Below are 13919 nucleotides of genomic sequence, written 5' to 3' on the forward strand. Positions count from 1 at the left end.
GAAAACATCGTTCTCCCGCGAGCGACGAGCCGTTGTTTGCACTTCTTACGCCAAACGAATGTCCAAGAAAATGTAAGTTATTTAATGTATATTTTGTATTTGGTATAGATGAAGCATTTGTACGTGAAGTGATATTATTCTCCAATTGCTGTGCAGCACGAAAATCTGATAAGTTTAATTTAAAAGTGAAATAGCAGGGCCAGTTGTTGCAATAGCGTTTGCAGCAGATTTACTAGTCCCATATGCTGACATTTGTGTTTGTAAAAGTGCACCCAAGTCAAACTTCAGTTCAGGCAAAGTTCAGCTGGATTTACCTACCTATGGACATGATGGATACCTATCATGCCTGTGCCATTGAAGATTCTGAACGCAGACTAAGCCTCTGTATTCAGATCCAGGTTTGATAGTCCTTGAGATGAGCTGGGTCATGACCAGGTGGCGTGGCGTCGAACTTAAATTTTATGGGTTCATTGTCCCAGAATTTATCCAAACCAACTTCAAAACTAGACTGCGCTGCCACTGGCACTGGCACTGCCACTGCACTGCCTGGGACTGGGTGCATCTATTAAATTTCTTGGTAAACTATTCCATGGCATGGTTTCCTGATATGCATGTAAAATGAGTTTCTTCTTGTAACGTTAGTGGTATGTGATCGAAAAATATATAACTTTTTACTATGTCCTCTTGTACATTTTTTTTATTAACTCTTCATGTGCCATGCACAGTCGACGGCGTGCCAACTTCGCATATTCCGCTCAAACATTTGAAACGCACTAGTCTAATCCGCTTAACCCTTAATTAAACCGATCAATAAATCGCCTTATCCTGCGGTACAATGAAAGCTTTTCTCACGCTTTTGTTCTTTTACATACAGCTTGCATGAATTGCATTCTAGATGTGATGATTGACTATCAAGCGGTGTTCCCAACTAAATTGTGTGTAAATTCGAAGTTTCTCTCATGGTTTCATCTGCTAAAGTCATGCCTTTACAGTAATGTAGTACATGTAACTGGACTGGTCGTTAAAAAAAAATAAATAGAAATAGATTTGTCATACAATTTATATCAAAGCAAAGCTTGGCATTCCTCTTCAATTTTGCTCACTATTATGTCCAGCTAAACAGAAATTTGTAGAAGTTATAGATTGGTAAAACAGAATTCTTTCTCAAAGCATGCACATGACTACCTTCGAACATCGTGTCTCAGAATAACGTATTAATACACAGGGGGTTTCCACCATGGCACATAAAGAGTTAAACCCAGCTTTCATCATATCATGTTCATTGAATTCAAATAAGCATCTCAGTTCGGGAAACCCACTTACAAGGGGGGCCCCTCCTTATAAGTAACCCGTCCCCCTTATAAGTAACCCCGTCCCCCTTATAAGTAACCCCCGGGGCACCCCTTATAAGAAGTCTCCACGCTTTTTTGCAATGCAACGCGAAAATGAAAGGACTGCGGCAATTCGCTTGATTATGTCCATAAAGCTTCACAAGTTTCCTAGTTACTCACGAAATTTGAGCAAAATCGGTTTGAGGCATCATATCTAAAATCATGGATTTAAATGCGATGTCAAACGACCCATGCGAATGCTGAAATGCGAGCGATTACTGGCGCGAGTGTCGCCAGGCGCGGCGGCGCGGCAATGCTTGAGTGCAGACGTGGCGACTGAGTATGAAAGTCTCCGTACTCAGTCGCCACGTCTGCACTCAAGCATTGCCGCGCCGCCGCGCCTGGCGACACTCGCGCCAGTAATCGCTCGCATTTCAGCATTCGCATGGGTCGTTTGACATCGCATTTAAATCCATGATTTTAGATATGATGCCTCAAACCGATTTTGCTCAAATTTCGTGAGTAACTAGGAAACTTGTGAAGCTTTATGGACATAATCAAGCGAATTGCCGCAGTCCTTTCATTTTCGCGTTGCATTGCAAAAAAGCGTGGAGACTCCTTATAAGGGGTGCCCCGGGGGTTACTTATAAGGGGGACGGGGTTACTTATAAGGGGGACGGGTTACTTATAAGGAGGGGCCCCCCTTGTGAGTGGGTTTCCCGAACTGATCTAGGCCTAAATAGATAAGAGTTCTAACGTTAGGGCGGTATACAAACTTAAAGTATAGTTCTAGAACCTCGAGTCTAATCCATACACAGTAGATCTACGTAATTTACACCTTGTTCTACTAAATGCCTGGATTGGCCTTGGAGTCCTCTTCATGACTGGTTGCCCGCGCCCGAAAGTCGGGGGAGAACTTGACTGAAACTTACATGTAGATCGACCTGTAAATTTATCTGGTCGTCAGGGAAATGTTCCACGGATACTGCGTCTGGTTTCACGGATGAGAGTGATAACGTCAAAAAAAAAAAAAATTAAAAGACTCCTCCGGACAGACAAATCTTTCTGTCTAGGAGAGAGTGGTCCTGCTTATCATGGACCCTACCACAAAATTTTGTGCTTTAAAAGGGTCCATGTTCCTAGCAACCTCCGAGATGATGCGATGTTCATTCAAGCTTAGCGCTAACTAATTGCGACCAGCAGCCCCAAACACGTAGCGTAATGGGGCTGAACTCTTCACGTTCAGGCTCTCACAGTCATGACCTTGAACCTTGAAGAAGTAATCCCTGTTGCAGCTTTTCGTGGTAAGCTATACTGGGATGGTACACGGTGACATCAACGGCTGACGGACAGAGTGTATACAGATGGCAAATAATCAATTGTACAAAATAAAAATTTTGCCATGTCTGACACTAGCAATTCTACACTTACTACAGTCTAACTTAACCCGTTACAGTATTAACGTTAGATCTAACTTTGTTTAGGAGTGCCCCCGGCCGGTGTTAGCTTAGCTCCAGCGATCTTTGCATGACCAATCAGTAACCAGGATGCCGCGCACTGACCAATAAGATCACTCCCTCGTTGCTAAAATCATGCTAATGGGCGGATTATAGTTGCGGTGTTAAATCCAAATCTTCTGACACATTTCAGTTCCGTTTGCGTTGAATATCAGAAAGTCATGGCCCAGAAAAACGCTAATTTCTTGCCTTTCCTTTTATCACTTACCTTCAAAATTTCGGCAGATGATAGATGATACATTACAGACTACAAAATTATGCCAAAAATGGAAATCCGATCATTTTGACCAATTTTGATGATCTGACGTCAAACCCAATTTTCTCAGCTCAGCCGTCAGCGACTTTTAGGATCCTTTTGTTGTGGCGGGTCACAAATAGTAGATCAACGCAATGTACTTGTTATAGGTCTAGAAAAAGGTTCTAGTTAAAAGAATCTAGTTAGGGCTGGAGTTCTAGTCTACGCTATGGAAGAGAGCCGTAAGAGAAAAAAAAAAGAATGATAAACTTGTACAACCTCCTAAAATCCTAGTCCTCCGGACAGACAATTTTTTTTTTCTGTCTGTCTGTCAGCTGGTCTTAGCAATATCTTTATCGACTAATAAGAAAAGAATTTAGTTGTGTTTTAGCCCATTAATGCAGGCAAAGACTCTGAGAGAGCTTTGCTTTTACGATCTTGTTCTGTCATATCCTTCACTATGTACAGTCTGTGACCAAATCACCATGCCTGGGCCAGGTAGACCTGCTGGTAAGCGGGTTCTCACAGACCACCAACCGAGCGAGGACCAACCCACCCCAAAACGACATGCCCCAACCTGGACTCCCACGAGGAGCAAAGAGAACAGAAGGCCATCCAGTCACCTGACCAATGCCAGTCCCAGTGTGGGAAGACGCCCCTCTGGCAAACTAGTCAGTTCCAGCCCTTTTCGTCATCAGTTCAAGACTCCAACGAGGTAATTGTTGCTTTAATTGGAAATGTTTTATGCTAGATAGATCAAATCTGCTGAAATGCAGAAGCAGCTTGAAAAGCAAAAAAGCTCGTATCATACTGACCATTGTTTGCGTATCGCAAAATAGCTTACAAAAGTATAAACAATGTCTTATCTGCCACACAACCAAATTCCCTTCATAATGCTTTCCATGTTATGTATTCTTTCAAGCTCTCATCTTTCAGACATTATGACAGTGAATAGCATGTTGGGCCAAAATGATTAGCTATCATACCTACATAAAAGTAGTACATCAATTTAGAACTGTCAGAGCAATGTCAAGAATTATGTCAAAACCTAATTTTATAGTTCTGATCCACCACAACTGCAAAGTATATTCGTGTGTGGCTGTTCTTAGTTCATGAATATCAAAGCTTATAAGATTAATGCCACATCAATATTTTGGCAGGCCTCTTAGAGGAGAAACGGCCCAAAGCACCCCTGAGTGTTTCAGCAAAGTTGAGATCGGAACACCCTTCAAGGCTGGCCGGGAGTCAAGCAGTGCAGCGAACTTCAAGTCAGATGACAGTGACGTGAGCACAGATGGGGATGGATTCAGCGTGACCGTTGGCGTGAGAGTGAGACCGCTAAATGACAGGTGAGGCAGTAGAACCTCATTACAGTGGAAAATATCATTCCTTATCCTTAACTCCGGAGCTATGGCTCATTAGACATGACTTCAGATTCTTTATCTTTATATACAAACAGTCTGTTGGCATCAGTATGTAAGTGCTCTTAGGACTGCACTATACTTACAATATATCCACAATACCCAGTCCTTTGAAGATGATTGGAAGTATGAAAGCGCCTTAGTCCTACTTCCATCATCCAGTTGTTATTTTGATGGCCAGACTTGTTGCCAATAAATGTAACTCAAAATTCAAACTCAGGTAAACTACATGTATTTTAAACCATGTCTGTACAACTGCCATCCCCAATATACAATGTATGTATTGTATAACAGCTGTGGTCCAGTGGTTTCAGCATTTTCTGTGTCGTTTGTTTTACTGTTTAATACACTAGTACAGGAATGTCTACATACAATGTAATGGTATTATATCTGTGACGCATCATCACAAAATGTCAGGAAAATATTTTTGTATAATTTTTTGGCAGCTTTCAATTGTAATTTACCTATTTCACTGGAAGGAAAAAAAGTTAGAAAACTGTTAAGATGGTAACATAAAACAAGGTATTACCAAAGTGTACTTTGCACACGCTTTACTTCCTTTTATGATCTCCTACTTGTTTAACCCTAACTTACCTGGGGGGGGGGGGGGGGGGGGGCATAATGGGCCCCCCCCCTCGACGAATTCCGCGACCATTCTGGCGCGCAAAATTTTTTGACCGCGCTGCTCGCTGACTTTTTACTTTCAAGTCTCACGCAACTTTTGAGACCAAATTTGTTGCACCCGGGCATACCGTTCCGAAGCCACGCCCCTTCAAAAAATTTTCGTCAACCCCAAAATTGCTCAAAAACGTGATTTTGTGTACAAAGTCAATACAAATTGTGTTTTTTCAATTAATTCTTATAAAGATTCATATTTTTAATTTTAATGGCTGAAATCAATTTATTTCAGTATAATTATGCTTCAAAAATGTGTATGACAAATTCTGCCTAAAAAAAAAACAAAAACAAAAGTATGAAAGAACAAAGAAATACATAAAAAATTGATAAAACAATAAAAACCATAAGAAATTAATTTTGATACTGAATTTTTTTTTACGCACAAATGTTCGGAATGTCACTAGGAATATTTACATCAAAAATCAGCATTCCATAAGCTTTTATAAGCCAATTACAGACGTTACAGACGAAAATGAGGTTTCTTGCATATATTTGCATAATTAATTAATTTAAAATAGAAAATGCAAATTTTTTGAAAATTTAACTTAACAGTCTTGTAGATTACATCCAGCTTTATCTTCATGCAAAATTTTGCGGCGATCGCGCGATAAACGGCCAAGATCTGAAGGGGGGGGGGGAGCCATAATGGCCCCCCCCCCCCCCCCCCCCAGGAATTCAAGCTCGCTATATAGCCCAGGTAAGTTAGGGTTAAGGGTAATATGATGATACATGTACATTATGTTATTGTTTGCGTGTATCATAATGTCTGACATTTGCTTCTCTTTTTCAGAGAGAAAGCCGACAGTGATACAAAATGTGTGGTCACAATGAACGGCAATGAAGTCACAGTGTCCTCGCGCTACGGCCAGCCGGCCTTCTTTTGCTATGACCATTGCTTCTGGTCAGCGAACAAGACCAGTGCCAGCTTCGCTAGTCAAGAGGCAGTTTACAAGGCCATCGGACGACCACTGCTGACCAATGCCTTTGAAGGCTACAACACCTGCCTCTTTGCCTATGGGCAAACGGGCTCTGGAAAATCATACACGTGAGTTTAGTTTGTTGCCAGAACTTTTGATATATAAAAACAGAAATAAAGAGTGTTCAAAATGAACTAAAAAATATCAATTTTCTGTTGTGTTGGTCTCAAACATTTCAGATGAGCACATTTTATTTTGCATTTTCAACAACACTGTTATCCCTGAACTTTACTCGTAAGCAGATTGTGTATTCCACATTGCTTTTTGAATATCATTAGTTAAATCAATTTCTTATTCATTTTTGTTATTGTTATGAATATTGCAGTGAAGGACAAGTGTAGAGGATGGAGAAAAATGCAAATGAACATCATGATTTTGAGACAGAACAAACAGTTTTTGTGCTTAGGACAACACTGTCAATTAGGAATAGACATGCACAACAAGGTTTGACATTTAAAACTACAATAAAGTCATACATCCTTGACTCAATCTCGGGTAAGAAAGTAACTTAAAAAACTGACAAGGCTGTAAAAGCTCTATATGCTCATAAGTTACGCTTGTTGTTGTTTATGATGCTGTTGTTTGGTTTGATGTCCTTAATTTGTTGTTGTGAGTTGTATGAAAGTGATTCAGCCCTACAAAAGCGATCCCAATTGAATCTACAGCTTCTTTGTGGGGTTTTTAGTTTAGATCACAGGGGAAAAAATAGCAATGATAGTGTAGCCTTATATACCTTAGACAGCATATTCAGTGCCAGCACTTTTTTGGAAGTTCTGCAATTGCCTTGCCAGCAGAGTCAGGTGTCTCCATTTTACCCCGAGGCCAAGAGGACCATTGTTGGGTGAAACACTTCTCCCAAGAATGCTTGCATGGAACCAAAATCCAACTCAAAATTTCCTGGTGATAGCCTTGGCCACAATACCACCATGCCCCTACAAATACCATCAAAAATTCATCCTACTGTCTGTTTCTGCCTGCTTAACCTACAGCATCATGGGCTCGCCGGAGGAGCGTGGGGTGATTCCCCGGTTCTGTAAGGACCTCTTTCGGCGCGTGGAGGACCCGCAAGAGGCCCACGTCTCCTTCAAGGTGGAGGTCAGCTTCTTTGAGATCTACAACGAGAAGATCCACGACCTGCTGGCCCAGACCACGGAGAAAACTGAAAAGTGGGATCGATCCACCCCCAAGAAAATCACGGTAGGTCCACATTTCATCCTTTAATGACAAATTTGATTTGTTTATATTGTTTAATTATCAAGTGATTAGACAACACATGATTTAATGTAAAGGCCCATTAATTTCTTATTTGGTGCCTAGCACATTCTGGACATGTAGACATCACCTTGAAATTGATGGTAGAAAGGAGAGTTGAGAAGGATAATATTACACAAACTAACCAAACATAAAGAAGAGATGCATCCACTAGGAATACCAGAACTTGAGTTATTATTAACTTGGCACCTGTATGCCTGTTTCTGTGTTGTAGAGTTACTGTACCATGTCATATGACCATATCACAGTAATATGAAGAAAACAGAACAATACTTTGTTGCGATGACAGATGTTACATTTTGTGTGCACTACGCCTGTTTTGTAGTGTCTTTTTTCATTTCATAAAGAGCAATATATCTAGAAATAATCAGGTTTTACGTTGTGAAAAAACATTTACATGACTGTGATATTTCCTTTTTATCCTTTTTTTTTTCCATTTTGTTGTCTTGTTGTCACCAACAGCTCAGAGTAAGAGAGCATCCAACTCAAGGCCCATATGTGGAGGGCCTGTCTACGTAAGTACATTGACATTTTATATGTGGCATCATCAAATCTATGTAACATATCTCCTTAGAACCAATGAAGGGTTGCTATGCACTTTGAGTCCATAGAGTTAAAACTTGAATGCTTTGAACAGTGTTCATTGCTGTACTGTCAATATGTCTTCCCCACAGTTTGACATTACATTAGTGGTGGCCCAGGGCCACTAAGAATTGATGTTGGACCACCAAACTTAAAAAAGAAAGTTAACTTTTAGTGACCTGATCTGGTAATTAAGATTCAAAGTGGACTGCTATGTTTCCATAATCAGCTGGTTGTTATGATTTTTCCTTTTCTTTTAGAGTAAATACATTGTTTGTGGAGAATTACTCTTTGGACAAATTCTGCCAATCACTTAATTACTTGTTTGAACAACAATGATTTAGGAAAACAACTAGTTTGACCAACTCCTAAATTATATAGGAGTGAAAAGGTGACAGATATTGGGGAAGAAAATGGATAGTCATTTATAGCCAAGATTTGTAAGTGTGGCTTGGTACAAAAGACTCATTCTTGTTTATTAAGAACACTAATCTGACAAAATCATGTCTGGAATGAACATAGTTTTATTGGTTAAAACAGTTTGAAATTCTTTGGACATGTGGTACTCATACTCTGTTTTGGCAAACTAGATGTTGATCGAAATTGTTTAACAAACTGTGATTGTGTACTGTGATTGTGTTGACTCCGGGATATTTACTGTAAGATAAGAGCATATTTTCTTGTGTTAATTTCATCCATCAAATAATCTGAACATTGACCTCTTGTCCAGCTTCCAAGCCAGCTCCTTTGCGGACGTCCACTCCTGGATTGAGACGGGAAACAAGCAACGGGCCACGGCAGCCACGGGAATGAACGACAAGTCCAGCCGCTCCCACTCTGTCTTCATCATCATGATGACTAAAACAAAGGTAGAAACAGGTCCAAACAGACAATCACTGTCATTTTAGCCTGCTTGAGATGCTGATGTATGATAATGCTGATGTTCTCTCAGAGTAAACAATGAAATTGCATATTTACTTATGGTTCTAAGCCATGAACATATCTGACAAACTGTTATTTCTCAGAAATATTCCCTTTTTTTTCCACAATAGAAAAAGTGTATCAAATGTGATATCCCCCAATATTCATGATCGTCTGCTTAAAGGCAAAACAAAGTTCTAGCATGCCTGCAAAATTATCAAATTTCGCTCCAAAATGGACACATATGCCTAAATACCGTGTGGAATAATGCTGTAATAACAAGATATTACTTTGGTAACGACGAAAATTTGAAATATTAACCAAAAAGATTCGCATCTCAGAACTTACCAAATAGGGGTCAGGCTAACTCGGACTCGGGGACAACTCGGCCCCGCCGTCAAAGCGAGGATTTCCCCTTTAACTTTGATATTCCCTGAGTAGATAAATCACAATACATAGGCCAGTATCATTACAGAACCAGGGTCCCGTTTCATAAAACTTGTTATCAGTGACAACTGCCACATTTCTGTGACAAATTTGCCCATAGCCAATCAGATGCAAAGATTTCAGAAGCTTATAACAACTATGACATCTTGTCACTGATAACAAGTTTTATGGAATGGGGCCCAGAACTAGATAGATATTGCAATTGTTGTTAAAAGTGAACTTTGACCCCTGTCTCATCCACCTTGACCTCACAGAAAGAGTTCATAGAAGGCGAAGAGCACTCGCACATCGTGACCTCCAAGATCAACATCATTGACCTGGCAGGAAGTGAGCGTTGCTCAGCAACCAACACCACTGGGGACCGTCTGAAGGTAAAATGAGCACTTTTTGATCAGTCTAGAGATGATGTATTGTACATCATTTTTGAGATGTAAAAACTGATGGTGTGTGAATTATTTCACCATGAGAAGTATACAGCAATGCACTACAGAAACACTCTGTGTGAGAAGGAAAAAAAATCACATCCTAAAATTCATTTCTTACAGAGAGTTCAGTAAAAACCATGTTCCTTGGCACACTAGCACATTACACTCCAAAATTTTATGTGAATCTTCAGGAATGCATGTGACGGAATGAACCACAGCAAAATATTGCTGGAATCACCTGCTATTAAAGAAGATATTGCAACAAAGATTTTGGTAGAAAACGTTTTCTTGTGACAATATAAGTTTTAGTGAAAGCAATACCCTATAGTTAGGTTTGTACAGCTGTGCTTGCGCTGAGCTGTTTGATTGATCTAATTTGATAGTGTTATGCTGCCCTCTTTGTTCACAGGAAGGAGCAAACATCAACCGTTCTCTGATGACCCTGGGAAAGGTCATCTCTGGTTTGTCCGAGAAATCCCTGAACCCAAAGAAGAAGGTCTTCATTCCGTACAGAGACAGTGTCTTGACCTGGTCAGTCCTCTTTCTTTACAAAAATCAGTGAAACAAATTACACACCTTCTTGAAAACAAATAATACATTAATCAAGCTAAGCTGTCAGTCAGTTGCAAAAAAATTACATACCTTCTTGGAAACAAATAATACATTAATGAAGCTTTCGCTTTGCTGCAGTAAAGTGTATTTGCACAAGAGTGATCAAAAGTTTGTGTGAACATTCCAAACGTTACTACCTTTTGGTACGTAAATTACTTATACTGTAAAAGTGGATATCTTTGCACGACTAATTTTCACACTCGGCCTGGTAAGAAGAGTTTCACGTGTTTTTAATTCCGCGGAATCAAGACATCAACTACTGGAACATATGGCATGCAAAAATATTTGTGTGCTGTTAGTTTCGCCCTTGTTTCTGGTTGCACGAAATGCGCAAAAAATTTTCCACTTTTACAGTATGCTATTGTGAATTTTTTTTTCTTGTAACTCCTTGTCGAAGTTGTCAAGTGAGTACCAGAAGGGTGTTGCTGTTCTATTGCCTATTGCCCTTCTGACTCTCAGCTGACAGTAACATTTTTGTCTCCTGTCGTAGGTTACTGAGGGAGAGTTTGGGGGGCAACTCCAAGACGGCCATGATCGCCACCATCAGCCCCGCGAGCACTCACAGCGAGGAGACGCTGAGCACGCTCAGATACGCCAAGCAGGCACGCTCTATCATCAATGTGGCAAAGGTCAATGAGGATTCCAACGCCCGCCTCATCAGGGGTGAGATATTCTACCGGTATTTGGTGCCTGGGGGTATCAAATAGAAATAAGTAATCAGATTGACAATTTCATAGTATACAAATAATGAGTGTTTATGAGTGCAATGGACAGAATATTTCATGAGGTGAAAGATGAAATCATCCATTCGAGGTGCAGCCGAGTTGAATGGATCAATCATTTAATCTTTCACCGAATGAATTATTCTGTCCATTGCAAGAATGAGAAACATTTATTATTTGTTTTATATAATGCCTAAAATAGATCCTTGTCATATGATACTTTATTAATCCAGAAACAAGAGAGAATCTGAGAGCACAAAAAGTCTCACTGAGGGCTTTACGTAAGCACGCTGTCACATACACACACTGCAAACGCAAGCGTGTTTAACGGGTCTAGGAACAGTACCCCCTGGAAAACCACCCTCCGGATAACTACCACCCGGATAATTACCCCCCAGGACAATTCCCCCCTAGGGCAACTACCCCCCGGACAACTACCCTCCAAGGGCAATTACCCTCCAGGGTAATTACCCCCTAGGACAACTACCCCTCGGACAACTACCCTCCTAGGGCAATCACCCCCCAGGGCAATTCCCCCTTAGGAAAACTACCCCCTGGATAACTACCCCTCGGATAACTACCCCTGGATAACTACCCCCGCGGATAACTACCCCCTGGATAATTACCCCCCGGAAAACTACCCCCTGGATAACTACCCCCCGGAAAACTACCCCCTGGGTAACTACCCCCAGGAGAACTACCCCCTGGGTAACTACCCCCAGGATAACTACCCCCCGGATAACTACCCCTCGGATAACTACCCCCCCCCCCCGGATAATTACCCCCCGGATAATTACCCTCCGGATAACTAACCCCCCCCCCCCCCCCCCCCGCCCCCCCCGATAATTACCACCAGGATAATTATCCCCAGGTTAATTACCCCCTCCTCCGATAACTAGACCCCAGATAACTTCCACCCGATAACTACCCCCTCCGATAACTCCCCATGGATGATTACCCCGGATAAGTAGGCCTACGACTCGCCCTCCCCTATAACTATCAAGAGGAAAATTACCCCCAGGACAGTGCACCACGTCAATTACTCCCTGGGTAACTACCTCCCGGGTCACTGCCCCCACCCCCCCCCCCCCCCCCACCCCCCGACTCTTACTTTTAATAAAAAGGATATCATTACTACAGAAAACGAAGTTCTTTGTATTATTTGCCAGGAATCACGGAGATGCCATACTGAGACATCATCTTATGAAAACAACATCTTAAGGATTTACGATTTGTATCGTTTGCATTTAGGACGATTTATGTACAAGCTTAATTTCTCCCTCTGTATTTTGACTCTATGTTCATAAAACACGAAGCTGTCCCTTCATATCCTACCCGGTAATCCAGTAAATGTCAATGCCTTTAACCAAAACTATTTTCGCTAAATCTGTATTTTCTTTTACTGTTCCGAAATTTCGGATTTCTCTTGATAGTATAGTATAAAAGAAGTTTTAAAGGGTGTGTACAGTTCTGGTCGAGGTGAGAATTTTGCTTTTAACGTTTTGCGAGATATTCAGAAAGCACTCTGTGAGATGTCAAAGATCATGCAATTCTAAGGGGTATCAAAAGTTTATTTGATGAAAATCGGGTTTGAAATGGCTGAGATATCCAAAAACAAGGTGAAACAAAGAGATCCTAATAAAGGTGGGGCATGTCGCCTTTTAGTATTATCACTTTTTTGGATATCTCAGCCATTTGGACACCAATTTTCATCAAATAAACGTTGAATCCTTTTAAAAATTACATGCTCTTTCATATTTCATGAGATGTTTCTCACTATCTCACCTAAGAATGTTCAAAACATGAATCCCCACCTCAACCAGTACTGTACAGTCCCTTTAAGTTTGAATGCCTTTACCATTGAATTAAAGACATTTTGAAGAAATGTTACACTTCAGAATGAGTTATACTTTTTGCAATATTTTTTTAACCACGATCGTCTATCGTTTACCACAACTCCATGTAACACTTCTTTATTTTGAGGAGCTTATATCTCATGCCTCACGTGCCCTGGTTTTGACCCATTATCTTCCTCCTCCCTCTCGCTTTTCTCTGTCCACCGTGAAGGTAGTCTATTCCTGTCATTCATTACTCACCTTTCCTCTTTCTCTCATTACAAGGGATTTATCTCGTGTGTGTTCATGTGCAATGCACTCCCGTTAAAACGAAATGCTCAGGACCGGCAGTTTTTTGTTTTTTTGTTTTTTTTTCGTTTTAACGAAATTTCATTATAACCGAACAAATATAATATGCAATGTATAAGGAAAAGAAGGAAACCACGCATAAAAAATTCTATTTGTTGAATCCTCATCATACGCTGGAAAGCTATGTGAGATGGGAGAATACCTTTTTAATTTCGTTTAAATATTACATTTTAAAAAGAGCATAAAGTTATTTGTGTTGTCACACATGTGTAGAAAATGACGGTGTAGGATTTGGTTACAGTTCGCTATTCCAAAGGTTCTTTTCTTACTAAAGTACGTTACTCCGAAGCCTCCTTACTCCGAAGTTTCGCCATTCCCGGGATTCCGATGGTTTGTTTATCTGAAGGTTTGCATTTCTGAAGAATCATTATTCCGAAAGTTCATGATTTAGATCAAAATAATATATTGTTCATTTTCCGAAGGTTCGTTGATCTGAAAATGAAATGAGGTTCGTCATTTTGAAGGTTTATAAATCAAAAAGTGAGAAAGGTTCACTATTCAGAAAGTCCGTTGTTCCGAAGGCTTTTTCATCCGAAAATGAAATAAGGTTCGTTATTCCGAAGAAATTTTGTTAA

General features: G+C 40.5%; 1 protein-coding gene across 1 annotated transcript in view; it reads left to right on the forward strand.

Annotated features, from left to right (window-relative positions):
• Nucleotides 1–6: 6 nt before the first annotated feature.
• LOC139713536 (kinesin-like protein KIF14) overlaps nucleotides 7–13919 on the forward strand; it is a 66082-nt gene continuing 52169 nt past the window's right edge. Inside the window, exons 1-10 of the mRNA XM_071625260.1 lie at nucleotides 7–72; nucleotides 3552–3798; nucleotides 4244–4432; nucleotides 5973–6227; nucleotides 7149–7356; nucleotides 7894–7946; nucleotides 8744–8882; nucleotides 9636–9752; nucleotides 10216–10337; nucleotides 10909–11081. Of these exons, the coding sequence (XP_071481361.1) occupies nucleotides 3569–3798; nucleotides 4244–4432; nucleotides 5973–6227; nucleotides 7149–7356; nucleotides 7894–7946; nucleotides 8744–8882; nucleotides 9636–9752; nucleotides 10216–10337; nucleotides 10909–11081 (1486 nt within the window). The 5' untranslated portion in view covers nucleotides 7–72; nucleotides 3552–3568. The remainder of the gene's footprint in view (nucleotides 73–3551; nucleotides 3799–4243; nucleotides 4433–5972; nucleotides 6228–7148; nucleotides 7357–7893; nucleotides 7947–8743; nucleotides 8883–9635; nucleotides 9753–10215; nucleotides 10338–10908; nucleotides 11082–13919) is intronic.

Source organism: Diadema antillarum, unplaced genomic scaffold (assembly GCF_040938485.1).
Source record: "Diadema antillarum isolate AM-2024a unplaced genomic scaffold, OU_Dant_1.0 seq00001997_RagTag, whole genome shotgun sequence".
NCBI classification, from domain to species: domain Eukaryota; kingdom Metazoa; phylum Echinodermata; class Echinoidea; order Diadematoida; family Diadematidae; genus Diadema; species Diadema antillarum.